We start from the raw sequence: 27,206 nt of genomic DNA on the forward strand, positions 1-27,206 counted from the left end.
ACTATCTCTATTCTCTCACAATCCATCCTCCCACAAGAAACAAATGCCAGAGGTACAGAAGGGGTCTTCAGGCACAGGTTACTACAAGCATCAGAGCCACCTGAGAGAGCACAGCCCGACACAGAGCAGTCATGCTGGGAACCGTGTTAGCAATTTAATGCTTGTAATGATTCAACTTCTCCCTGGCACAATTTAAAGCTTCCTACTATGGATCTAGCCACTAGGCTGCTTTTATTCAGCTTTTTAAATTAAGACTGTCCTGATCAAAAAGTCCACAAAGGATTAAATGAAAAGGCATTGAAAGAGGCTGCAGATAGGAAGAGAAGCAGGTTTAGGCAGTGGTGTTGACTCAGCCACAGCCTGCAGGAACTCCTACCCAGTTTTGTGTGAGCTGTCTCCCTCTGTCTCACAACAACAACAACTAAAGAACTCAAACAAACAAACAAAAAACCAAAACAAACAAACAAAAAAAAAAACACAGAAAAGAGGGGGGAAAAAAGCAAACTCTCTATTCTAACCAGATCTCTGACATGTAGCAGAAACCAGACAGATTATCAGTAGCCTTAGCCCAAGCCACTTGTTCCCTTCTGAAAATTATAAGGATATTTTCATTTCATTTCTTCCTCACCACAGATCTACTATGTGATAAATGAACCCTCCAGGAATAATGAAAAATTTAAAAATCATTATTTTCTAAACCACAAAGAATAAAGCTGATAAGAGCAAGCCTTTCCCATTCACACGAGTCCATGTGATTGAGCCCCTCCCATTGGCATCTGCCACTGAATGCTTACATTTGCAAATGGACTGTTCATAATTTATGGTTGTTTAACCAAGACTTAAAAAAAAAAAAAAGCAAAATAGTCATGAATTATGACTTCCCTGAAGTACTGAGCATAGTTGCCACTTAGACTCTGAACCTCTCTCCACAGCTGTTCCATGTCCCAAGAGCTCTTGGCACAAGTGAGCTCCAAGCAAAACTTTGACAAGAAGAAAAGTACCAAAGTTCTTAAAATAAATGACACCTTTTGTAAATAATGAAGATCTAAAAAATGCTTTTGCCCAACACAGAGCACTTACAGAGCTACCATTTTTCCAAACAAATTGTGTTGTCCATCCCTAAACACAACGAATCTAAGAACTTTAAAACTTTAGGAGTAGCAATAACTCCTGTGTAGTAAGAAGCAGGTCAATCAAGTATAAGCAAGAAGCAGTCTTTTTGGGCTAACGTACTACAAGCCCTCAGCCAAACCAAACCTTATTCCAGCTTCCCAGGTCTTCACCTGTGCACGACTTCTCTTCTACAGCTGGGCATTTAAGATTTACCTTCAGGCAGCCAGCTAGCTGGCTACCTGCATCTTTGATATCTGAACTAAGTGAACCCAGTGATTTAAAAGGAGCTTGCATCTGCCTAGAGCAATGGACTTCCTGCAATACACCCTCTATCTCCAGCCTTTCATATCTTTGATTTCACCACCTTTAGGGTATGCTACAGAACATCTTAGACTTCATCCAGAGCAGAATTTAGTGGGGTTATGAGATAAACATCAAGGCTGAGTTTGTTCTGAAGCTGAAGAAAGCTCTGTTTAAAAGGTTTTACTGTCCTGTTGAGTGATCTTCAGTATTTTTAAAGTTTCTCAGGTGAGCATCTGAAGAAATTGCAAGAAGCAAAATGCACAGCTAAACAAAACAAAACCCTATCTGCTTGCACTCCCCCTCCATGGAACCACACTGAAGTAGCCCTCCCTACCTCAATTCTCCCATCTCCTATTGGCTTGTAAAGTAAAGCCAGCAATGAATAACCAGCAGAAGCAATAAGTAAGGCTCATTTTTTACTACGCTTGTGCAATTCCCATATCTAAATCCCCAGGCTACCACAAGCTCTGGAAAAATACAGGGAAGGAAGTTACATTACTAATTCCACCCAAAACTGAGTTAGCACTTTAGACAGACAACACTCAGTTCATTGAAATGATCGCATGACTCTGACAGCAGAAACAGGCCAGTGACCCAGCCAGATATTAGACCATACAGAAAACCACAGACAATATTATAAAGCCAAAGCGGGGTATTTTTTTAAGAGAGGAGAATAAATGCTTTTTACATTAACAAAAAAGGAACAGTTTGTCATGGCACTTAGCCTTTTAAAAAGGCTCAGACACCTCATTTCTAGTTAATAAATGCAAGCTCTAATATTAACCACCAGCTATAGAGAAGCTACATGATTTTTACAATAGGCATCCTACACTGAAGCTTCAGAAATTACAGGATATGGTTTAAATAATCAACACCTGAGAGTCTACGTAGGTAGAAACAGACATATTTTCCCTGTAGTGTAAAAGAAACCAATGTAAATTACTTTCAAGTTTATTTCTGAATAATTCTGAATAATTGTGCAGTAACACAATTTAGAAACCAATCTGTAAATAACAGTGCACAGGTACATACTGCCCCTTCCAGCCGTCTGCAGAGTGACCATTATTACTTCTACTCAGAATTTTATCCTAGCACACTAGAGAAGTTGCAACTACTATAAAATACTGTCATTTTGAGAATTCTACATCACACATGCATGGATTCTACTGGCACAAATCAGCAAAACAGAAAAAATATTTTTGGAGGAGGATGTCTTTGCAATACTGCAGAGGTTATAACATTTCAACCAATTTCTGTTCTGTGCATGCAAGTTACAGGAAGCAACAGGAAACTTTTGAAACAGCACAAAGATCTGCTGCAACAATAATGACCTCAATGTTTCCTTTTTGTGTTTTACACCACATTTTTTCCTCATGTTTCATAATACTCCTAACACCGACTTGTACAAATATGGTTTCTTACACCATCCCATACCTGCTGCTCATCCTCCATGACGTTGCTGGCAAATTCAAACACAAGCTCATTCTGCTGTACAACTGCTGCCATAATAACGCATTCCCAGGTCTCCGCTCCACATACAAAGAAAAATGGTCTTGAATGTGAAAGAACAGAGAGCTTCACTAAGGTCCCGCTGGACAGAAAGTCAGGTTTGCAAAATGAATCGAGTATCAATGTTTGTGTTTCTTAGATCATCAGTGTTCCTGGGTTCTTCTCTTCTCAAAGCAGAACAAACCAAGGCAAATCCTTTCCTGAGTTGTTCTTCCCGCCTCGATACCCTTTACCACTGTGGAGGGAAAAATAAAGAAATTATCATTAAAAAATTGTTACTTTGGCAATGTGAAATTGTAGCAGTGGCAATAAAGCTTTCTACATATTAAAACTGTTGTACGTCCAAGGAAGTCAGACACTTTTTTGTCTCGAAAGGTATTACTTTTACTGATTAATATATGAGAAGTTTCATTACCTGAAATAGAACTGTTTCAGGAAATAAGACATCAAAGTGTTTCATATTAAAAGCAGGAGACTAAGGAAATGATACAAAAGTTAACAAAGAGAAAATCCGTATTTTCATTTGATTCAGATATGCAGTTTTCATATTCATTAGCACCTCTCATCTTCACAGTTTATTCAAAGTAAAAATACAAAACTCAGACAGACCTACTCAGCTGTAGGATATCCCAAGTATCTCACATTCCTTCTTTACACACAGTTCAAATTTAACAAAGTTTGTTTTTTTTTTTTTTTTTTGCAAGTAAAATGTTCTGGATCTTGAATCCCCATGTCAACATGATGAAACCAATAAATAAATTCTTTGTACAATCCAGAGAGTGCCCGTGTTCCTACATGAAGCAGATCTTCAGCTTCACGCTAAAAATGCACTGTAAACGTACCCTTATCTCTACCAGAGGCTCGCAAGCAGCCGGAAGGAAACAGCACTGACCACGTCACGGTAAATTAGAACTGTCAAAAAAACTGCACAGTACAAAGGAAAAAAAAAATCCCCAACTATTGAACGTAAACAGCTTCAGTGAAAGGATGCCTGCCCACACCTCCTATGTTGTTACTTACTCATCAGCGCCAAAGGTAAACTTGGTTGGGTGAGCTGACCAAGAGGCTGCTGCACCACCTCTGGGGAAAGATGCAAGAGTAAAAAAAACTCTTTGTATACAACTCAGGTGACCTGGACATTAATTAAAAAATTTACTGTTTCAAAATAATAATGGGAGCAGGTGTCTAAAATCAGGAACCTAAAGAGTGTGTTGGTGCCTAGGAATTTAAATCAATATATTTTAAAAGAAGAAAAATGTGGGGTTCCTAGTGTTTTGAGCAAAATTCTTTGCTTTTGATTAAGAGCTGCTGTGACAAAAGAATAAGGGACAGAGGACCAAGATGTACCCATCCAGAGTGAGACATACAGGAGAATCAACGTCAATTGCCATTAGTGATGATTAGGATCTGCCTTTGTACAGGAGATTTAACTTTGCCTTGTTTTTGCAGTAGGCTAAAACTCAAAAAAATGAAGATCATCTTCCTCTCCCCAGTGCCAAGCAATTTAATTAGGGAGGATCATGTCAGAGACTTTACTCCCTCACTCTAGGAAATGTAACAGCTGCTTTTCCTATATAGGTTGTGGTATTCCCAAATTCCTAACTAGTGATGGCAGAGTATTTAGGCATTTAAGTCACTAGATCCTACCCTTCTAAGAAATTAGGAAACTCAAGATTATGCAAACAGGAGAACCTCCCCAATTTCCAAAGCATGTTCTAACTAGCTGTTAAAAGGTTTGTAAGAGTAGCCACAACCCCAACAACAGAATATTTGCTTTAATGAGAGTTGCATGCATTACCAGAGAAGAAAGTACTGTAGGAACCATTTCAACCTCAGTGCTTGCCATTTTAGTGGTTGACTTGAATAGTTAACAAGGTTTTCTCCATATTTTGGTAGAGTTATGGCATTGAAAACACTACATGCAACCATATAATCCTGGGTGACTTCCCTAAATCTAATTATTTGGCCTTGCCTTTTAGAAGATGTGGATGCCATTAGGGAGCCATTGCCAGCATAGTGGGAGTAAGCACAACTTGGCCCATCCTAGACTCCTACAATCCTGTATACCAGCCTGAAAGTAAAGTATATAACTATATAATATATAGTTTAATATTGCCTACAGACAGCGATTCAAGTAGGTGAATCTATGCCAACAAGTATGTAACAAATTTTTCAGAAGAGAAGACAATTTACACAGAGTAAACTTTACATAAAGTAATAGAAGTACAACTTCTCTTTTGGTTCCTGCTTAGGAATAAATTATAACTGTCCAACAAGATTAAATAATATTTTAAGTTCACATCCTGTAATCACTGAAGAGCAACTTCACTGTAAAGGATCACAATGCAAAGAGGGAAATACAAGAACCTCCTCAGTTGTCCAAATGGAGACTTCTGTTTAAACAGAGGTTAAGATAATTGTTCAGAGCCTGTATACTGCAAGAGCTTATAATCACGGCCATTACACTGACTGAAGCCACATGTATGAACAAAGGCTACAAGTTCTTAAGACCCAGTAAGATTTCTACGGTCAAGAAATATTAATAGAGTCAATGTAAAATCAGGATAAAGAACATGTTTGAGACACAGGCTACCTAGTAAGCTCTTAAATATAAGGAAAACTGGAGGTCAAGCTACCCTAAAAATTTTGAAAAGTTTCCCACATGCACTGGAAGCTGACATCTTCTTCCATTAGTGCCAGGTTATTCATTATTCTGTAAAACATTAACATTTTACAGTACATACTATAAAATCAAAATGTACACTAAATGCATAAGATACAAAATCTGTGGCAGTAAACGTACTAAAAGCCATAAAGAAATATTTCCTTACTTTTTATTTTAAAAAAAGAAGTAACAAAACTCTCAATGCAAAACTAATTATCCTGATTTAATATCATTTAAGAGACTGCAGCAGCATAATGCATTTGATCCACACAAACACTGCTTAAACCAGTCACACTTTATGCTAACATGAAACTCCTAATCACCTGATACCACTGTAGGAATGGTCAGTTAAAACCTGTTTTATGAATTCTTCACTGTGGTGATGCAGTGATGTGAGACTGTTCCTTCTCCCCTACACCCCGACCCCAAAACCACCAAGGGCTCTATAGATAAAGTCAAGCACATTTTTCACAAAAGAAACATCTCACTACAACATTAGTATCAAATCCAAAGGTAAGTGAGTGAACAAGCTTTGGTGAGCTTTTACATCTAACCTTATAAAGGTTAGGGACTCAGACAATTACTGTTTGCAGGATATTTTTCATTACTTCTGTTGCAGCACATAGTAATAGCAAATGATTCTATTGGGCAACAACAGCACAGCAGACTAATGCAAAAGTACTTTCCTTTAATCCATATTACTTTCTCTGCCATATAGAAAACAAGAGCAGCTTTTCACAGAAGCCAGCAGAATTCTAGACCAGCTATATTTTCCTTCACATCTATTTTTATAAACTGTGCTCTCATTATTCCAACTATCACAGGGTCCTGCTGTCTATAGGCTAACACAAACACGACTATTGTTTTTGCTATGTAATGCCACTTATCCCCTGCCTGATTTTACATACATCTGCGAGTAGAAAATAAGTTATTTGCAAACAGCATAAAATGTGAAAATTCTATTCACATGCACAGTAAGCTTGACCACATACAAATAATCCTAGGAGAAAGGGAATCCAATATATATTACCATCAAATTTACATCAAATTTACAGAACAACAGAGGAAGTAAGGTTTTTCTTTCATTTTTACTAATTGTTGTACAAATATATTATAAAAAGCATCATTAAGACACAACAATATAAACAAACATCTTGATTTTGGTTAATCCCTGAAACAGAACTCAAATTATTTCAATCCCCCTGGAAACTCCCTCATCCACTGATTTTAATATCTAGAAACAAGCTCCTGAATCAGTCTGTCAAAAAGCACATTCAATCTAAGCTTTAGTACATGCTACTCCAGTATCCCAGAAGATGTACTGTGGGATTCTGTCCTAGACACCAGCTAGACATCATAACTTTTTCCCCACCACTCTTTACCATGTATACCCTCCAGTTAGTCCTAGCCCGCTGAGGACTAACTGAGCCAATTCAACAAAGCTTCTAAGAAATACCTCCAGAACCAACAGCTTTCCAGTGGTGAAGTTGCAATATTGCAATTAGGCTCCATGTTGGAATCTACAAATTCTCCTTCAAATCCTGATAATATGAGCCAGTATAGGCCACTCTATCTTATCACTCAAGTACTGTAATGCAGAACACCAAAATAAGACAATGGCACCATATTGGAGCAGGCGTAGCATCAAAGTATCAGGCAGAAACCCAGAAATTTGCTAAATGTCAACTATAAGCTTAGAAGACTCAAGTCTTGCTACTGAGAGCATCCCAGATGAGCTGAATGACGCCTCCAGCAAGCTACTGGATCCAGTCCCATTTAGGGTTACTAAAGATGACTGTTATCCTGCACTGCCTTTTTAATGAAATTAGTAAATCATTCATACATTTAAAATAAGAACCAGCTTAGTGCTTTAAGATTAAAGTGCAGATCTGAATTCTGAGTTACTGATGAAACAATTCCACTTATTCAATAAGAGGACAAATCACTTGAGATTGGAATTTCCCACTGATTTTCTAAGACAGTCTGCAGCATTAGCACTAGTCTAGAAATGTCAAAGTTGTGACTTAACAGAAAAGCAAAGCTGAACCCTCCCCCGCCCCCCCCCCCCCTTCTCTACACCATCTTGGATACAGAGAAAAGAGGAGACTGAGAGGAAAGGGAAGATTAAAGAAATCTGAACAGAAGGACTAAGAATCATCTCAGGTGAAGTCAAACACACAGATGGTAACCACACCATTTCACTCCATTTCTAACTCCATTCTACCAACAGAGGTTAAGGATAGTTCAACCCAGAGTCAGTTCATCTTCTGAAGAGTCAACAAGTATCATCACAGAATCAGGTTTCCTTTAAAAGGGGCAATAATAAAGCTGAATAATACTGCAGTTCTCTTAATGCAGAAATCCCAAACCAACAATGATCTTTATATATAGTCCAAACCAAGCATAAATGTTAACAGTTTAGTATTCTGTGTCATTCTTCATAGACTAATTTTTATTATCCAGTAATATCACAAATTTGCACAGGACAAGGGATTTGAAACATGCCCTTAGACCCAGTGCATCTGCACTGATGAAATGACAAAATGAACAAATTCATATATGTCACTTGGTACAAAAAGTTTCTCAAGGCTCAGTCTTTCTACTGCTCACACAAATTAAAGGAGATAGAAAAACAACATGGTTAAGAGGTTAGAATGGAGGAAGGAAAGAAACAACATAAGGAACAGACCCAAGTCTTCTGAGAGCATCCATGCTGCCTAGGGCAAACTGTGCAAAAGCCAGCTGACATAATAAAAGCCAACAGTGACCTTTGCTTAGCTTTCATTAAGGACAAAAAAATCATCAGTATCAATAAATCCCTGTTTTGCAGCCCGTCTGGAAACCACAGGCTCTCAGTGCATCTACGGCAAGGAGGAGAGAGAGTAAGAGGGTTTACCTGTTAAATATAAACAAGCATAAAACCCCAAAACTGACACAAAATCCAGTCAATATCAAAGAAATTAAATGAACTCACTTGACATAAAAACAGATACACAAACGCAAGCAGCAAGCTCTTTCCCATCACAAAAAAGAAATTATATTTTAATCTCTTTTTTTGTAACTATCTCTTTTAGCCTGAATATTTTAATTTGAGGGCAGATTCCTTTCCAGACTACTAACAGTAATGGCTCCATCACTGTCTACGGACTCTCCCACCCCTGAAAACCATTTTCTTCTGATCTCCCATGCTCCCTCAGATTTTTTTAAAGTCCCTTTTGTTCAGCACATTTATGTAACACAGCTGTTGTACACAAACCCAGCAACCTGGCAGGGCATTGCTGGGAAAGCTGAAAAAAATTAAAGCATGGTTGAGGCTTTTTTTCCTCTGTATCCTCTCCCACCAGAACACTCAATGTGTCAAGGCAGCCTCAAATCAGCGTAGGTGTGTAGATGTAGAGCACTCTAAGTAATTGATTTATGCTGCAGCAACAAAAGATCAGCCTACCACCAACAGACCAGGCCTAAAGAGCAACCCAAAAGATACTGAGGTGAGACAGGCTTTTCTACTGAAGCTCCTGAGCTCCAAAAAAAAGTATTTGAGCATCTGTTAAGATCAAGCCTCCGTAATTGGATCAGGCAAGGAAAGGCTAGGCTCGGTTTTAGTTACCTCTCTGCTCTAGCAAAGTAGAGCAAACCTAACAGGAAAAGTTAGCTGACCTAAAGCAAGGGAGTAAGGACACTCCAGGGGGAATAGAGGGCCCAAATCCACTCTCCTGCTTCCCCATTCCCCCAGCATGAAAATAATTTAATTTTGCATTTTCATAGACTGCACAGTATAAGAAGAGGTTAAGGAGATGGGACATGACCCATCTCCCATGAGGGGACAGCTCCATTCCACCTCTCTTCCTCAAATCATGTAAGAGATTGGACCTCTTTTCCTCCTTGCCTGCCAGACCCCAGCTATCCTTCCATCCCAATCAAACCTGTTTAGTGGATTCAAACACCATTTTGCAGCTGCCCAACTTTCAGCATGTAAGACACCAAAAACAGAAGAGCTGGGTAAATTTTTAGAGTGGCTAAGCCATCACCTGGCTACTCATACAGCTTTGAAACTTTTCATATTGAATTTGGGTTACTGAAGGTCACAGATAAATCACTTATTTCAACTACAGTTGGATAAAAGCCATATAATGTTGCTTCACTGCACAGCCCCTACTCTACCTGCCTGCAGGACACAGGGACCCAGGCACACACATATCAGCTGCAGTTGCATGAACACGCTTTACATCCATGTGCACATGCATCACATATGCACCGAAGTATATGTACAAAATGTGTGCCCTTCTAGTAACTTGACTTTTAACTTCTGGTGCAGCTGTTTTGCCTGCCAAAGATTAAAAAAAACCCCACAATCTCCCACATCTCTATACAACTAGAGGATACACAAAAGTCCTCCTTCTCTGCTTCCAGTTCAGTCACCTCCTCCACTGTTGCTCATCAACACCCCAGTGCCACTGGGAAAACATATAGCTTCATCTTCCCCTCACCCACTGAAAGCCAAACAAAACAAGATGAACTACCCCGCCCCAACACCCCCCACCAAAAAAAAAAAAAGTACACCTAAAGGAGAGTGTTCCCCAGGCAGTGCAAGGGGACAGCACACAGTTTGCCAAACCTTCAAGAATTCCACAGTCTGCCTACCAGCCAGGGAATGGAGCAGCACCAACATCTCAGGGCAGTAAGAACGTCTTGGCCTTGGAAAGCTAACATCTGTGCATAGGCATTGTCAAAAAGGAGAGGAGGGGTAAGTCAGGCCTTTACTACCTGACAAATGCTGGCCTCAAGCACACCATCACACTGAGCTCCCTGGCAACCGACAGTATGACTGCCCATCTTTCTAAGAATTCTCTGTAGGACTACCTGAAGGTCTCTTATCCGAACAAAACCATCAGTTTTTGTTATGGGGAATGTTTCTGAAAGCATGGCCTTGTGCAGCAATGAAATATGGATCCAAGGACAAGCTGAAAAGATAACATTCATAACAAAAACCTGCTTCTCCTCTTGCTACTGCATAATGGTACATGAACACACTAATGTCCAGTAAATACAGAGGCTGGGAAGTGTGGTTTGCTGGTCCAAAACTCTTGGCAATCACTAAATTGGTCTTCCCCTTGATTCTGCCTTTTATAGTTAATTCATCATTATTGGTAAAGAAAGGAAAATATCATGTAATCATATTTCACAGGGAGACACTCAATTAAGTCAACAAGAAACTACTTTTGAAAGGATGAAAGAAAAGCAATTAAAAATGCATCAGCCTAGATGTACTTGCTCAAATTCCTTGCTACAGACACAACAGAAGTCAAACGCTTAAGAAAATTGTAAAATGTTTTTAAAACAGCTCAATGTAATTACACCAAACCAGTCCCATTAAATAAGGATTTCTTTTTAAACAATGGAAAAGGCTGTCTTAACACACGACAAACCTTCAGTAATGCAGATTGCAATCATGTCTCTAAATGCAGGATTTTGCTGTCATTTTATTCCTGTTAACTGTGCACTTTTGGATTTACATATTCTTCATCAGAAAAATAGTAATATATTAAACATTGCAAAACCAGAATAGATGGACTACAAGTTGCATATGACACTGCAAATGTCCACTTAGTCTAGCTCACCAAGTGGTAAATGATACTAATTATGGAGAGAAAAGAAAACAAAAGATCTCTCATTACGTCCTCTCCTATAACAATTAGTATATGCTATTTTATCCAATAGTAAATTTGCAGGAGCACACTGGTCTTATGTCTTGTAATAAGATAACCAAATTACCAGCATTAATAAGTAACATTAGTATCACATATATCTTCCTATTTTTTACACTGCACAAAATCTCAAAAAGCTGTTTTAATAAAAGATACCAGGAAAACAGTAAATTGATGAAATCCCAAATCGGGTTCAGAACTGTTTTTTACACCAAATGTATTATTCCAGTAACACAAATAAATGTTTTAAAAGGCACCTTTAAGTTGTTTCATTTAATAGAACTTTTTGCAGAGCATAAATACCACCAGCCTATAAGCATCTATAACAATAGAGCTGCAGATAAGACAAATTTCGCTGATTTCCAAGGGAAAGATCCCTTGGATCTTTCAGAAAGAGCTGAAGGGCTGAGCTCTGAGACAGCTAAAACAGGATATGAAGAAACCTGTAAAAGAGGGGTGGAGGGGGGAAGAACTGTTTGACCCTGGAAGATCTTGCTCTTTTGATTAACACATACAAACAGAAGAATGAAGTAGTGGCAGTGGGAGGAAGAAATATCAGAGAAATGAAATATAATTGCTTTGGAAGGGTGCCAAACTTCACAAATTACCGGTTGTTAGTCTATACCCAATACTGACATAAAACTGTCAATTGTTCTCTAAAAACCATTTTACCCATAAATTAGTAACACAGTCATTATTTTTAAATCACCAGCAGGTAAAAGTTAAGTTTGCCAAAGCAAAACTGGTGGCCAAAAACAATAACTATTTTTTTAGCTGTGCTATAAATGAGATTATATATATATATATATATATATATATATATATATTTATGAAAGAGGAAAACAAAAAGAAAGAGGCCAGCAGAGATCAAGTTCAAGTTAAAAGTTTCTTACTCCAGGCAACCTCTTCCAGCCGAGCATCAGTAATTCTAGATCAGGGAGTTAAATTCCTACAGGATTTTTTCAGTATGCTGAAAATTGCTACAGGACCCAGCTCAGTAAAAAATTCCATTACAACTTCTGCAACATGGATTTTTAGCATTTTGTGGATTTCATTTTGCAATTAATTTTTTTAAAAAACTCTTCTAACTGACTGTCAAGTGCAAGAAACAAAATATTTCAATAAGTTCAAAATTACTCTCTGACATAGCCACAGAAATGCTGAGTGATTTGCATTTCTATGTTTGAGTACTTGAGCAGTTTCAGAAATCTGAATTTAATGAATATGCACCAGCTAGAAAGGGGCACAAACTAATCTGCACAGAACCGGCTGAGGCCTCCCCTTTCCCAAACACAGAGACTTGGACTTGAAGCCTCAGTTTGGTACTTTGTTCTTGTCAGCGATGTTTATGTTCAAGGTTGCATTCAGCAAGTGCCAGTTTGAAAAATATAATGGGTCTTACCTTTGCAGTGTCTTTAAAAAACCTGTAAGAATACAGAGCAGATTAGGCCATGTTTCTGTTGTTTGCCTCTCATTTGCTGTCAGCTGTCAGCAAAATGAACAGTCAAAGCCTCTGGAGCAGGCTGGTATTAGTCAGCTAGACTTGAATTTCCAGTTCTTTTACATTGCTGTCTATTTTCCTCCATTAGGTTAGCCTGTCCTACCCTGGTATCAGATTACAGGGAGCCAACATTTATAGCACCTTGCAAAACAGTCGAATATATCACATACCGAAGTCTGCCTATACCTGCTGCCCTCAATGCTTAACCCTTTCTACCAACAGGAGAAAAGTTTATTCTGAGTTAGACTGTATCAATTACAAAACATTTGCAGCAGAGGCATTGTTTTCCCTTCTTACCTCACAGCTACACAATGGAGTGAGATTTCGTTTTAGGAACTGCGGAGCACAGGCAGGATACGCCAGGAACAGAGGCTCCAAGATGCCCCCAAGAACAAACCTGCATCTGCAGACCCTACCTCCAACAAGAGCCCTGGTCTGGAAGCACTTGCTGCCTATCTCAGCAGGTCTGAGAAACCCCAATCCTCATTCTGGGTTCAAGATCATGTAATTATACTGATTCCTTGCCTCCCCTCAGACTCTGCTGCTGGAGCAGGAGGCAGGCAGGAATGTTCTCAGCATGTAACTGGAACGGCGCAAGGAGAAGGTGTTTCCAGCGCATGGCTCTCCCAGCAACACGGGCTTCCTTCTGCCCAGCCAGGATGTGGTGCTGCCCTGGGCTTGGCTGTTCCACCATCTCCCTGATGGCTTTTAGCCCAACTTCCCTTTCTGGAAGGTGTCCTGCTAACCCTATTCCCACAGACTAGGGCCTACAATTTAGACAGTAGCAAGTCAAACCCTGCAATGCTGAAACAGAAGGAGCAGTGACTTCCCTCTTTACACAAGATGCATGGCCATCCCATGGCCACCAGCTGCAGTGGTAGTGCTTCAGAGGACTACACAAGGTATTTTATGTGTTCTTGTATGACAGGTACCTTAGCTTTCCTACATGCTCATCATGCATCTTGGACTTAAATAGAAGTTTAACAAATGAATATGTATAATCTTACAACTCATCCAGGGTCGTTCAGGCATCCTCCTTCTTGGGACCAGTGGTGCTTTTTGCTAAAGCTGAGAATATAGGGTGATAGACCATTACACTCTTACTAGAAAGTTAACTCAGAGCAGAGATGAAACACACCAGAAGAACTTTAATTATATCCTGCTTTAACTTAAATCTTTACTTAAGTAACTTTTACTCCTTTAGATAAGAATCACAGACCCAGTCAAGGCAAAGCAAAATAAAAAAATGGCTAAGAGGGCTTGTAATGAGAAACAGTACAGCCCATACCACAAAGCACTGCAACTAACACTTATCTGTAAACTGCTCTAACTCAGCACTAGACAAGCATTTTGGTCTTCAAGAGATCCTACTCATCTACAAGAACACTTTTATTTATATCCAAGTTAGCACTGTGGTTAACAATTACACATGAGTAAAATACAGATACATATTTCAGTCTTATTTATAAAGCTTATCAGTTAAAACATGTTTTTGCAAACCATGCCTGAAGCTTTTTAATCTATTTCCACAAAGATCTTCATTTACCTTTACCCATAATATAAGAAAATAAGTACTCAGTCACGCATTTCCAATGGTTATACCACAGGAATTAATCAGTGAGAACTTTTGCAAGAACCAGGCAAGAAGTCACCTGTTTTCTACAATCTGCGACCAGTCAGAGCACATATACAGTGCCCCAACATACACTTTCCCTAAACATCCCCAAAGGTCCATTTTGTCACCTATTCAGTCACAATTGAGATTACTTCTTTTAGAAGTTTTTTCTGAAACAGTTTGATGAGTGAACTAAGGCAAGTAGCATTGTGAATTTTTTGGTTTTAAGGGCTTGGGGAGTCCAACACTGTTCCTAACACAGACAGGGATTTACTCATGAGGTTAGGATGGGAGAGACAAATCTCCATCAGCAACTCTCTTGGAAAAACTAAGGCACATCTCCTGCTGTCAAAATCACAAAGCTGATACTTGCACTGAGCCTTCATATATATTAAAAAAACCTCAAAAAACAACCAAAAATGCCCAACCCAAGAAAAGGGGACAACACCTCCTAACATCTCACAAGCAGAATTACTTAATTCGAAAGTCTGTAGAAATGGCAATGAAAGGTAATTTAAGAAGAGGTGCAAAGTACCAAACCATACCTACAATCAGGCAACCTGATAAGGAACAGCTGAACACAGGGAAGTCAGAGTCTCCAGTCAGACTTCTGAACTCCCTCCCACTAACCTCCAAGTCTGACGAGTCTGGGGTAGTCTTTTTCACTGTTTGTCTTTTCTAATAGAATTATCTGGATTTTTTTAGCACAAGTACATTCAACTGAATTTTTGGCTTAAACAGGATTTTTACAGTAGCTCAGACAGAATTTACGTAGGCCAGGGTAGACATGGTCTCTTAAACAACACCAAAACAAAACACATCTTTAAGAGTCTCCCAAGGCAAGACGTTTGTTACACCTTTCTGAGGTGAAATCTTCTGTCTGTTTTCCAGTGTATTGTAATTTACAGATCACTGTAGCTGCAATTCACATGTCATCTAAAGCCTAACAAAAAATTCTGCAATTTATTGAAAATTATAGACTGAAGGACATTAGCTTTTAAATTTGCAGGTAGAAGGGTAAAGGCTAATTTGGGTTGGAAGGCTGTAACTCTATATTTTCCCTCAGCAGGAGTCACAGCTCTGAGCTGGGATGTGCTTTCTGCATGGAAAATTTGTACCAGCGTCACAGGTCACCAAGAGAAAGACAAGAAGGAACAAAATACTCCAGATATTCTCAAGTAAAAAACAATAGGTAAGACCTGCACCATACAGGAAAGGGAGCAAAGTCACCTGCTGACCAGTTTGCTCTGAACTAAAGGAATACTTTCAAGACATTAGCTTAACACTGAACTTGAGATTGGCTACCGCTTTAAGAAAGTACCAACACACACACAGTACTGAGACGTGGAGGGAGGGATATTGTCTTGGTTAGAAAATGAGTATTACATAGCCAGAGGGACTTCAAAAAAACAAAACAAAGGAAAAAAAAAAAAACCCAAACCAACAAAACCCAGACCTTAGGCTCTTGCTGTAACTTGTTTGGTATACAAACCACCTTGTTACTAGACAGCCAACTACTTATGGGTGTGGAGCACACAGCACAAAGAGTTCTATGTGCAGGTTATACCAAAAATCTCCTTGTAGATACACTGAGTATCTCCCCACTGTACGCAGAAAAAAAGCAACACAATTCACTTGTTCCTAGACCTTCCAGACATGACTCCTCCATCCCCGCAGAGAAGCTGCAGGTTTGAGCTTTTTACCTCCAGTTTTGGTCATCATCTTTCCTTTTTTCTCTCTATTAGCATCTTCAGCATTACTCACTCGATATGCTTTAAGAGTAACATTTTGAGAGGCAAATGCTTCTACACTGTTCTTATTTCTCTCTTGCATATGTTTGTCTCATTTCAGCCAGCTTTTCAAAAGGTAGTCATTACCTTTCAGGTTCCAATTTAGAAATTCACTGAACTGTGCTGTTTTCACAGACTCACAGAACTGTGGGCTCCCAGGAAAGCAGAGCAGAGGGGCAGAATCATATTCCTCACCCTGCTGGCCACACTGCTTTTGATGCAGCCCAGGCTTTTGGGGCTGCAAGCACACGTTGTTGGTCAGGTCCAGCTTTTCATCCACCAGTCCTTGGAGTCTGAGTATGATGGTTTCTTTGCTTCTTAATCCTGCACAGTAAGGGTCCAGAACGAAATGCCTTTCTAAAAACAATGCCCTTCACCTATTTGTTCAATGTTGCCCTTCCCCAAAAGCTGCTGCTGGGTTAAATCAATGAGGTACTGAAGGCTGCCTGAATTGGAGAAGCAGCATTAACACTGAAGTTTACAGATGTTTCTGCTGTACTGAACATCTATCCAGGACATAACATGTTACAAACCCAAGTAATTTAAATGTCTGCAGAAAAAAAAAAAAATCTTAGTTAAAGAACCAAGCAGAGAATATCTAAAATCATGCCTTTAAAACCTCCTGAAGGTGAGAGATTGCTTACACAGTTGTGGTGGGTAAGAACATTCACTCATGACATAATCAAAAGTTAGCTTTTTGGGCCTTTAAGCTCCCAAATTTAATGCACTTTGAAATATAATATATTCATTCAGGTTCTTCTAAAAATGGATATGCTTCATGATGTTTAGCACAATTACAATAATAAATACATTAACTTTCAGCTATGCAGAATAAGACAGAACCTAATATTCCCATGCCATTTGTACATTTTTCTTTTTACAGATCAGTGTAGCCTAAATTAATGTTCCAAAGTATTTGCATGGGGTGGGATTAAGAAGGGAGACTATTAGTCTGGGGAATTTCAAACCATTGAACTTGGCTATTAAGAGAATATAAATTATCTTCTGATTTGTTGTTAGGCTAATAATTCCCACCATGGGGTTTCAAACAGTGACAAAGCACAACTTAAAGACCAACAAGATTAAAATAAAAAAGCAAAAAAAATTTTCTTAAGAGTGTTATGGAAAAGGAACAGGGTCTGCAAAGGTCCCTCCAGGGAAGGCAGTGTCTGGACAAGCCAGTATTTCTCATTTCGTAATGTCTGGGGAAGTGTACACTGAAGCCTAAGTCACTCTTATATGAGCACACACCTGCTCCTGGGAGACACAGAAATTCACTGCTAATGAAATGAACTTGCCACAGAATTTATGAGTGTTGCATGAAAACACCTACAGAATCAGTGTATTTTGGAAATGTTCAGAGCTCCCACCAACCAGGTGTAGAGAAATTCAAGCCTCACTTCTTCCTCATTTCATCATTCAAGTTCCCATGTCTTTTGCAGAACTAAATAAGGTATCAGAGGTGGCTGCTGTGCATGTGCCTGTGCCATCCAGCTGCAGCCCCCACCACTGGGCTCTGTGAGCCAGCCTGATTCCCCAGCTGTGTGGGAAAGCAAGGCAGCAGGCAGGGCTGGGAGGGAACCAAATCCCCTGGGGAAAATGCAAAATCGCTCTATCACCTTGTGTTGCGTTGTGTGCCCAACTTGGTCCCATTCTGCAAAAGGATGCAGCACAATCCTACCGCAGCTAGTGGCTCACAAACATGGAGACCTCTTTCTACCTCCCCTCAGCTCTGCAGAGTGAGTAATAGAGATAGTTCAGCATGCACCTGCCCCCCTCTCTCAGGCATTGTCTGAATGGGGTGACTGCACAAGTCCACTCATGCTCCCCAAAAGAGAAACCCTTACAGTGTCATACACAGAAGGGGAATTGAGGAGTCATATTTCTCCTACAGCAGCTTTTCCCCACTTTAACCCACAAGGATAAGATTGTTCCTACCTTTCCTTCACTGAGAACCTCTAATGCTTCCATAAGAAAAGACTAAGATTGTTCTACGTTTTCCATATAATGAATGGTGGCAAAGGTAGGTTGCATCTCCTAAAGATGAAAGGTCCTTCTTTAGGTGACATCTGACTTCTCTAAATTTTCAGGAGCTGATGCAGGCCCCAGTGCAGAGAACCAGAAAATGGTTTGGATTGGAAAGGACCTTTGAAGATCACTGAAGTCCAACCCCAGTGCCAGAAGCAGGGACATCTGTCACTAGATCACATTGCTCACAGTGCCATCCAACCTAAGCTTGAGCACTTCCAGGGATAGGGCATCCACAAAGTCTCTGAGCAACCTGTACCAGGTGCCTCTCCATCCTCATTGTCAAAAATGTCTTCCTTATGTCCAATCTAAATCTATGCTCTTTCAGTCGAAAACCATTTCCCCTTTTCCTGGCACTACAGGACCTGGTAAAAAGTCTCTATCCTTCTTGTAAGTCCCATCTATCACTAAAAGGCTGCAACAGATCTCTCTGGAGTCTTCTCTTTTCTGGGGTGAGTAACTCTCTTAGACTTTCTTCACAGGATAGCTGTTCCAGCCCACTGACATTTTTCATTTAGGTCTCTGGGAAAATAAACATTCCAGCTTTTCTTGCAGCACCACAGCCTCTTCACGCAAGAAGCTTCTCAGCAGACATCATCTCTGTTATGAAAAGCCACAAATTATCACAGGAACCAGAGGCAGAATGTTTTTTGTGTATCACTTCTAACCTACCCTTTTCTCTCCCAGTACAACATTCAACTCAGAGGGAAAAAATAAAGAAAAAAAAAAAAAGAAGAAAAACAAACAAAACCCAAATAAATAAAAAACCAAAACACCCCAATGAAACAAACAAAAAAACTATACAAAACACCCCACAATAAAGAACTAAAAAAAGCATCAAACAAACAAAAAAGCCCCCCAAAAAAAGCAAAAGAAGAAAACACAAGGGAAAGGTGAGTGGTAGATGGAAGATTAAGTAGTACAATAAACAAGGTAATGTAAAGACAGGCTGCTTTACATAGTTTCTAATCCATCCTTTAATTTATCCTTCACCCTCCTTTCTTTTTTTCATTTCTGTTGTCTAACATTTCATCTGCTTCTGTGAAGTCTCAGTCATTTACTGGGGCCACAGACACAATGAAATAATATCAGAATTGTGTGGAGGTGGGTAAAACCCCCCCAAATCTATGATTTTTTTCAAGATGCCATACACCTCAAGCAGTTTTGTGGAAGTTTTACTATGTGTTTCCCTCAGGGGTTGTGCCCTGTTTGTATCTTTCCTTTCTCAAACATGACAGTACTGAGAACTGTGCTCAAGACCTGAAAGGGAGAAAGGCCAGCAGAATCATCCTGTCACTGTGAAAAGCTTCCAGCGCAGCTATGCTAGCAATGTGAGAGCTGGTGCCTTTCACAGAGGCAAAGTGCCGAGTTTTGCCCTTGTGGTGCTGGCTCCTGGCCCTGCAGACACCCGGGGGACCAGGAGCTCAGAGCGGTGCCTGCCTGCGAGTGCAGTTCTTCTGTGTACGCGAAACCTCTCTTGCGGGCTGCCACGCAAAGCACCCCATAGCCCAGTACAAGGCAGGAGGAAAAAACCTAAGCAAACAGCAACAAAAAATCCCCAAACTCACTGCCCCTACAACATTTCAACTCTGAGGAATGTGACCCTCAGGCTGAGAACACCTATTTTAAAGAGCATATAATACAGAATAATTTTATCACATGGCAAAGATATCCCTACTAAATGCTGGCTACTCAACAAACATACAGTTTAAGGAAAAAAACCCCAGTATTCTGGGAGCTATGCTGTCCAAAGCTGAATCGCATGCACAGTTTCAGTTCTAAAATAATTTTGATGCGCAGAGTACTTGGCTCTCTAAAATCTGATGCTGAGTTCTAGTTTCTAGTAAATTAATTATGTTCCAATAAGATACATATCTTTAGAAATCATGCAACCTACATTAAAAAATTACACCGTTTCCAATAGAAGTTTTTATGTGCTTTTTCTGTGCACTTCTAAAAAGCTGTTTAACTGAAAGCCAGAGCTGTCTCAAAACCACAAGTTTATTGAAATTAAAAACTTAATAATTAAAAAGAAAAAAATGCTCCAAAGATCATAGATTTTACAATAAAAAACGGTCAGGTGACATGACAAACACCTGCCCAGAAAGATATTCATGAAATTGCACAACTTGAGGCCCAACCTGCCCATTTCTCAGATGCATTTAAAAACTCCCACACTGGTAGCTGTGGAAAATGAAACACTGGACCTCAGCTGTCGCCGTGTCAGGGTAACTCCCACGGTTACTCTCTTACAATTCATGCTTCAGGAGTTCAAGTGCTGTTTTCTGTTGAACTAAATAAACCTTGACCTTTACTCTCAGGTGCCTAGAGAAGGGGCTGGGAGGGACGACAAGGCCCCAAGCGCACGGGCGCAGAGCATGGCGCTGAGGAGACAGTGGTTACACAATGGCTGCCTGGGGCGGGTGGCGGCGTTGCCGTCTCTGGCGCATCTGCTCCGCTGCTCGTGGTTTAACCGACAGGAAGCGCCACCCGAGATACCCGCGCCCAGCCGCGAGCGCTTCCTGCCCGCGCTGCCACGTCTGTCCCCCTGCGCGGGCCGTGGCCACCCGTCGGGAGCACAGACTCTGGGACACCTTCTGAAGAAACAGAACAGAGAAAAATGAAGTAAAATAGGCCCACATGCAGAAAGCCAGCTAGACGGATGGAAAAAGAAGCGAACAGGTCAAGCGTATTGAAATGTGGCCCCAGAAGGCCACCGAAGCAATGTACAAAACACTGGTGGCACGTTCTCATCTAACAGGGCCCAGGACACCAGGCAGGCCAGTTGTGGAGGGTTTGAGTCTGGTCTTCTCAACCAGGCTTGTATACCACCAAGAAACCAAGTTACTTTACTTGGTAGGTGAAATCTTTTAAGATTCTTTCTGAAATCTTCAGATGTGAACTACAACCGGTGGAAAAAAACCCATTGCCAAATACACTACCAGCCTTTTCTACGACCACCCTGTCCTAGAAATGGGGACAAGTTAATGAATGATCTACAAGGCTTTTCCAACACTAATACCTAAAGTAACACACCTATTCATCTGCTGGAAAATTGAAACCCTGAAGAAGCATTTGGTACCCATGTGGTAAGCACAAAAACCAACTGCTAGACAAAGCACAACTTTTCAGTGAAAAGCAGAAACTCCAGCACAGCTATAACTTCTATAGTATCTGCATGTGAAGCAATATGCTATAGTCAGCTCCTCTGTAAGTCTTAGATTTGTCCTCTGTTCAGTCTTAGATTTCCCCATAATATCATCTGTCAGAAAACATAGTTTCCTTAGTCGGCCTAAAAACTGTATTTTGAGGCGGGATGAGAAATTATTAAGATGGCCTCATATCCGTTCTCCATCAATGACCAACTGGTGATATAAAATGAAGGAAAACCAATTTTGTGCTTTTACCTGCAGGGTTGCCAATTAAAGCAACAGAAGAAATGTCAGTCATGTAATTAAATTGGGAAATATATCAGCCAGTAGATATTTAATTGATTTAACACTATCACGTATTTCTGTAGTCTAGGAGAATTTTCTGCATAAACCTAAAAGCAGTACACATCTTCACTAGATTTCAAGGAGTATCTGACACATTTTACCCTTCACGGAACCAAGGTGCTCTATCCTCACATGGTCTCTGTCTCCACCCCAAAACAGTTCAGAATAAAAATGCCTTCATTTGGTGACTGGCACTCTTAGTAGAACAGCCACCTCAAAGTCAGAGGTTTGCAATTTGCTGAAAAAGAACAGGGTCCAAATTCTCTTAATTTCTAACTTAGAAACATATTCCTCACTTAGGTTCCTCTGATACAGCATATTTTGTCCCTGGCTTTCATGCACTCCCACATGAGTTCTGTGACCACCTAGGTTATTCCACAGAACCACAGGTGTCCCCCTTGTCTCAAAAGACAAGACTACATCACTCCATGTCACTGAATGCTTGACCACTTCATGCCCTGGAAATCAGAATGAAAGTCCTAAACTAGGACCCATCAGACACTAAGAGAACATTTGCTTCGGCAACATTTCTGACATCCACTTAAGACACATATCCCACCCTTAACAAGTACTCAAGTAATCCCAAGCAGCCAACAAATTTAAAAAAAAAAAAGAAATATACAAAAAGCAATAGTTGCTCAAAAGCCTTTCTGAACAAAAAAGCCTTGCAGCATGAACTGAACCTTACTAAATTTTGCTGGATTGGCAAAAGGAGAACTGAAAAAAAAAAAGTATTTTCCATCTCAGATTCCAACAATACTATGTAGCCAACAGCATTTTGCAGATTTGCTTCTTAGTCGTAAGTCACATTGGTCATATCTTGCAACATGTACTGGCAGGATTCAATGTTTTCCTAAGAAAACTGGGGTGGCAGATGCTGACATTGGTCCAGAAATGGTTTGCTCTCAAGCTGGATATTCTTTTTAACCCTGAAAGTTCATCTGTGTCCTGCTACAGAACAACATATTTTAACACAGCAAACATTTCAAAATTCTCATACATATTTATTTTATGGTGTATTACTATGGTACTAGCTCCAAGCATAACAAACACAAAAAGTAGTATTTACATACAAATTCATATCTATTATATTAATTATAGATTATTAACTTAGAAATTTAATGTAAGAAGCATAGGGCTAATATAAGAGGGGGAGGGGAACATTCATTTATAAATTATTTTGAGGCACCTTAAAATCATCTAAGTTTCCAAGCTCTGTATAGTTGAAGCAAAAACGCAAAGGTAAATGTTGAGGTACTTACATTTATAAAAGCAAAACAAAAATCAGCATTACTTAATTCTTAAAAGATTGAAAATTTTCTCCTCGAGATTGCTGCATTCAGGAAGGCACCCACATGCTCCTGCATTTGTTCTTCTGACTCAGTAACAGCTAACACAAGAGGAGTGGTCTCCACAGAATGGCTTTTCCAGCAGAGCAGCTATGAGTCAACTTGCCTCATGTCGCTGCACCTAACAGCCCAACTGCCTGGCTCTGGTGTGTATTTTGGGACGGTAGGAGGGACCACACCTCACCAAAGCACCATGAGAGGAGAGGAGCAAAAGCGAAACTGAGTTGCCACTGCTGACCAGGCTCCCCAGACAGAAAGAAAGAAACTGTCTCCATGGATTTCTACTGGTTTTAACCAGCTTCAGCAGAGAGGAACATGATTTTTAATTCTACCATATCCCTTTAATAAACACCCCAAAGAAGACATTTTCCAGATAACTGAGGAATTTTTTACAGTGTTGACTTACGGAGCAGAGCACAATAACCAGCTATTCTGTTTGCACTACAAGGCTGTACAGTGCAATGAGTTAATAATTTATCATGGCATTGCTCTTGGCAACTGACCATAATCAACTTCGAAAATTCTTCCTCATTCTTACATTTTTAGTCTCAGCAAAAATATGGCACACTTAGAACCTCAACCCTACCAGAACACTTCTTAGCTGAGGTAAGAGGTTTAATCTTCTCGAACACCTGCTTTTCCTCTGGATTGTTTCAGGCTCAGAGCAAAGGTCATAATTTCATTTCAATAACCTGATTTAGCAGACAGGAATAACTAAAATATTTTTAAACAAAGCAACAAGTTAACATTCTTTCAAAACTGCAGCAATGCAGTTCTCATCCCTGCGTTTCCTTCCCCTTCTTCTCACAGAAGTAAAAAGAACAACAAAGCCCAAGCTTCTGCCTTCACCAAAAGCTTTTATTTGCACATGATCTCAAATTAACAAACAAACACCTTTTCCTCCCATTTTTACATTATTGAGACTTATGCCTTTCTATAACTTCGGGCAATACTTTATTTATTAGTTAACACATTCTTCTTCTCAATCAGAAGCATCCAGCTGTGGTGTTCAGATAATGCACTGGAAAACAAGCTTTGATATGACATTTAGAAGAGGCTTACGTCAATCATTTTAAGCATCACTTTGCTGAAGCACTGACCATGAAATGTGGTCCTTTTCAAAGGACAACTGTGCTACTTCATCCTTCCCCTTGTTGCTCAATACCAGCTCTTACAAACTCCACAACTCCACCGCTCTGAAATCAATCCCTAACCTGGTTCAATCAACCAGCCCAACAACTTCTGTGGCATCGACATCTGACTTGCCAACTTGGCTCATCTTGGCTGAACCAGATAAGGAAAAGGTCGCTCTCGCGAACAGCCTGGACTGCAGATAGGAGGGGAAGGCAATAAAGCACTAGGAAACAATCTATGCTGTCAGTGAGAAAAAATGAGGATGGCAGTCCTCACGCAGCTGGATGAGTGCTCCTGCCAAGGAAACACCCAGGAATGACCATGCCCACCTCTGACTGTTTTGCTAAAGGCACGTTTTAAATTAAATTAGATTGGTGCAGGTTTGCATGCTCACAAAAACATCGGTCTAGAGTTTAAACTGCAACTTTACCTCAACTAATACAGCTTTACTGCTGAGTCTTACCTATGGGCAAATGAAGGGCCTGGGCAGATGCTAAATGAGCTGTTTAAGGATTTACAACCCATCACCTCCAGGAGAATTCACTATCCGAGTAAAACTTGCTTAGCCCAAACCTCCCTCCTGTGCTCCAGGGCACATCCACACAAACCGCTGCTGCACGGGTTTAATGGGATGTGCCACCAAGCCAGCAGGGAAGTTACATACTCTGCCTTCAGTTATGAGTGAAAAAGCAGCTGTCTGAGGCTGAAGAACCTTCAGTGTGCACCTAAACTATGTAAGCACATGGTGTGTGAAAAAACCGTAGCCAGCGTCAAGGCACTAGCATTATTCTTCCACCTAATTAATAAATACCAGGCTTGCCCATGACAGACTGTGTAACAGGTTCTCTGAAGGCAGTCTCTGTCAGAAAGAAACTACTTTCTCCTCACAGTAGACATTTCACTCCACCTAGAGATCCTCATTTAAGGCAGCAAAAATGAACCCACCAAACTTCACATTGATTTTTTTTCTGTTTCCTTTTTTTACTGACATGTTGCATCTGTCCAGCATGCATGCATCAGTAGTCCTGGGTTTCCTCAAGACAGTGGGATTTTACCCAGCTAGGTCTTTGCAAGTAATAACTGCTACTGTCTCCCCCCTCAAATGCACAGATTTCACATCATCATATATCAATAATTGCCATTACAGCTTTTCTGTTTATGAAGTCTAAAAATACAAATTAACAAAATGTTTCTGAAGCCACCTGAACACATGGCACCCATAAGAGACACTTTAAACATTACCAACATCAGAATCTAGACACAAAATATACCCTTCCAGCTACATTGCTCCAAAAGTATTAAAACTTTTCTGCAAATACCCCTGTTACAATTTTAAAAAACCCCATTTGCAAGTCCAAGCTATTATCTTGTAGTGTTGCAAAAGTTTTCAAATATTTCTTACTGTTGAGAATTATTTCTAGTCCAGTACCACTGAAACAAGATTTAATACATATCATTTGAGGGACCATATTAAAAGACAATTAGGTCTTTATAAAAACAAATGGTAGAATGTTGCATTACATCAAGCATTCATAATCAGATATATGCATATCAGAAGTGCCCAGATAGGAAAGTATTCTGCCAAAGGTAACTTTCTTGATGCTTTTTTCCTCCAGAAATTCTTTCATAGTCCATATTTAATTGGTCCAAATTAACGGTTTCTGTGTAATAATCATAAAATAGTTGTAGTGAGAAGAGACCTTTAAAGGTCATCTAGTCCACCCCCCTACAGTGAGCAGGGATATCCTCAACCAAACCAAATCAGGTTGTTCAGATTACAGCCTGTTCAGACAAATTAAAACTGTGTTTCACTTAGTTGTTTCAAAAGCAACTTATTTCATTGTTGTTTTGAACCGATACTAAAAGAAATGCACTTTTTTCACCGAAGAGGACCAGCACTTTTAAAAATGCTGCAAGCCATCCTCAGAAAGCTTCAGACTGTTTTTCAAACACAGAAAGTTTCATTTTCATTCATATGACTAAACCATCTTTTTTTCTGTACAGAAAAAGGTCCCCAAATAGACACTTCCTCTCTACAGTTCCTTCTTTTCTCTTTTTGTAATAAACATTAGTGGTCTTTTAAAAAAACGAACCAACAGGATGGCCACTCAATAGCTCACCACCAAGAGTACCTGGAGCCCTTTGCTGGGCTCACAGAGCTCTCAACAAGCTGGTTTGGAGGCACTGTGAGACAGGGAAGTGAATTCTTGCAATGTGCACAGTTTGCAACCCTTTGCCCTCCGCAGCCCATAAGCTTCACAATTATTTTCTTGATAGCTAATACTCTTGTTTGTATGCTTAATTTACAGGCATCAGGACAAAACTTGAATAGCTACAGAAAGTAAATAGTTTAGAGAGGCTCTGGAGATGGCGGAGTGAAAGCACAAAACAGAAAATGCATCAAGAGGACAAGATTGAATAATGTAACCACCACCTCCGAGGACAATGCCAGGCAAATTCTGTCATCGGCAGACAATGTGCAAGTCCTGGTGCCTTCAAGACACAGTCTTCATGAAAGCTCTTCCTAAGAGGGTCATCTTCTGGTTGAAAAGACAGCCTCCTCTAAAAACAAACCATGTCATCACATCCTTGGGAAACTATTCTTGTTAGTTCCAGAATTATGTAGGGCAGCAGCACATGTAGAAGGCACAAAGAGGAGGAAACTGACACTATTCTTGTCAACTTGCTTTTAACTTGAAATTGAGTCTGGTTGGAAGGGCAAGTTAAACATTAATTTTCTCTCGGTGGTCAGCACTGAGTATCACAAATTGTAGCTGTAGTTTCACAATCATATTTTGCTGCTTCTTTCCCTAGCTGCAACTTAAAACTGAATAAACACCAAGATAACTGTAAACTAGAGAACAGCCGAAGTGACTTGATACAAAGCTCAGAAGAGCAAGGTAGTTTTCTTCTAATCTGTCAGCTTTATTCACTCTGTCAGAGGATCTCATGAAGAACTCTAGTAACTCTAGAGGAACATACAGCATGACAAAAGAG

At 39.9% G+C, this 27,206-nt stretch overlaps 1 protein-coding gene across 8 annotated transcripts in view; it reads right to left on the bottom strand.

Annotated features, from left to right (window-relative positions):
* Positions 1–27,206, bottom strand: part of ELF1 (E74 like ETS transcription factor 1) — an 88,496-nt gene that overhangs the window by 35,941 nt on the left and 25,349 nt on the right. For all 8 annotated transcript variants that reach the window (XM_072928602.1, XM_030271878.4, XM_072928582.1 and 5 more), the window contains one exon: positions 2,851–3,160. In XM_072928602.1, the coding sequence (XP_072784703.1) occupies positions 2,851–2,922 (72 nt within the window). In that variant the 5' untranslated portion in view covers positions 2,923–3,160. The remainder of the gene's footprint in view (positions 1–2,850; positions 3,161–27,206) is intronic.

Source organism: Taeniopygia guttata, chromosome 1, assembly GCF_048771995.1.
Source record: "Taeniopygia guttata chromosome 1, bTaeGut7.mat, whole genome shotgun sequence".
Lineage (NCBI taxonomy): Eukaryota > Metazoa > Chordata > Aves > Passeriformes > Estrildidae > Taeniopygia > Taeniopygia guttata.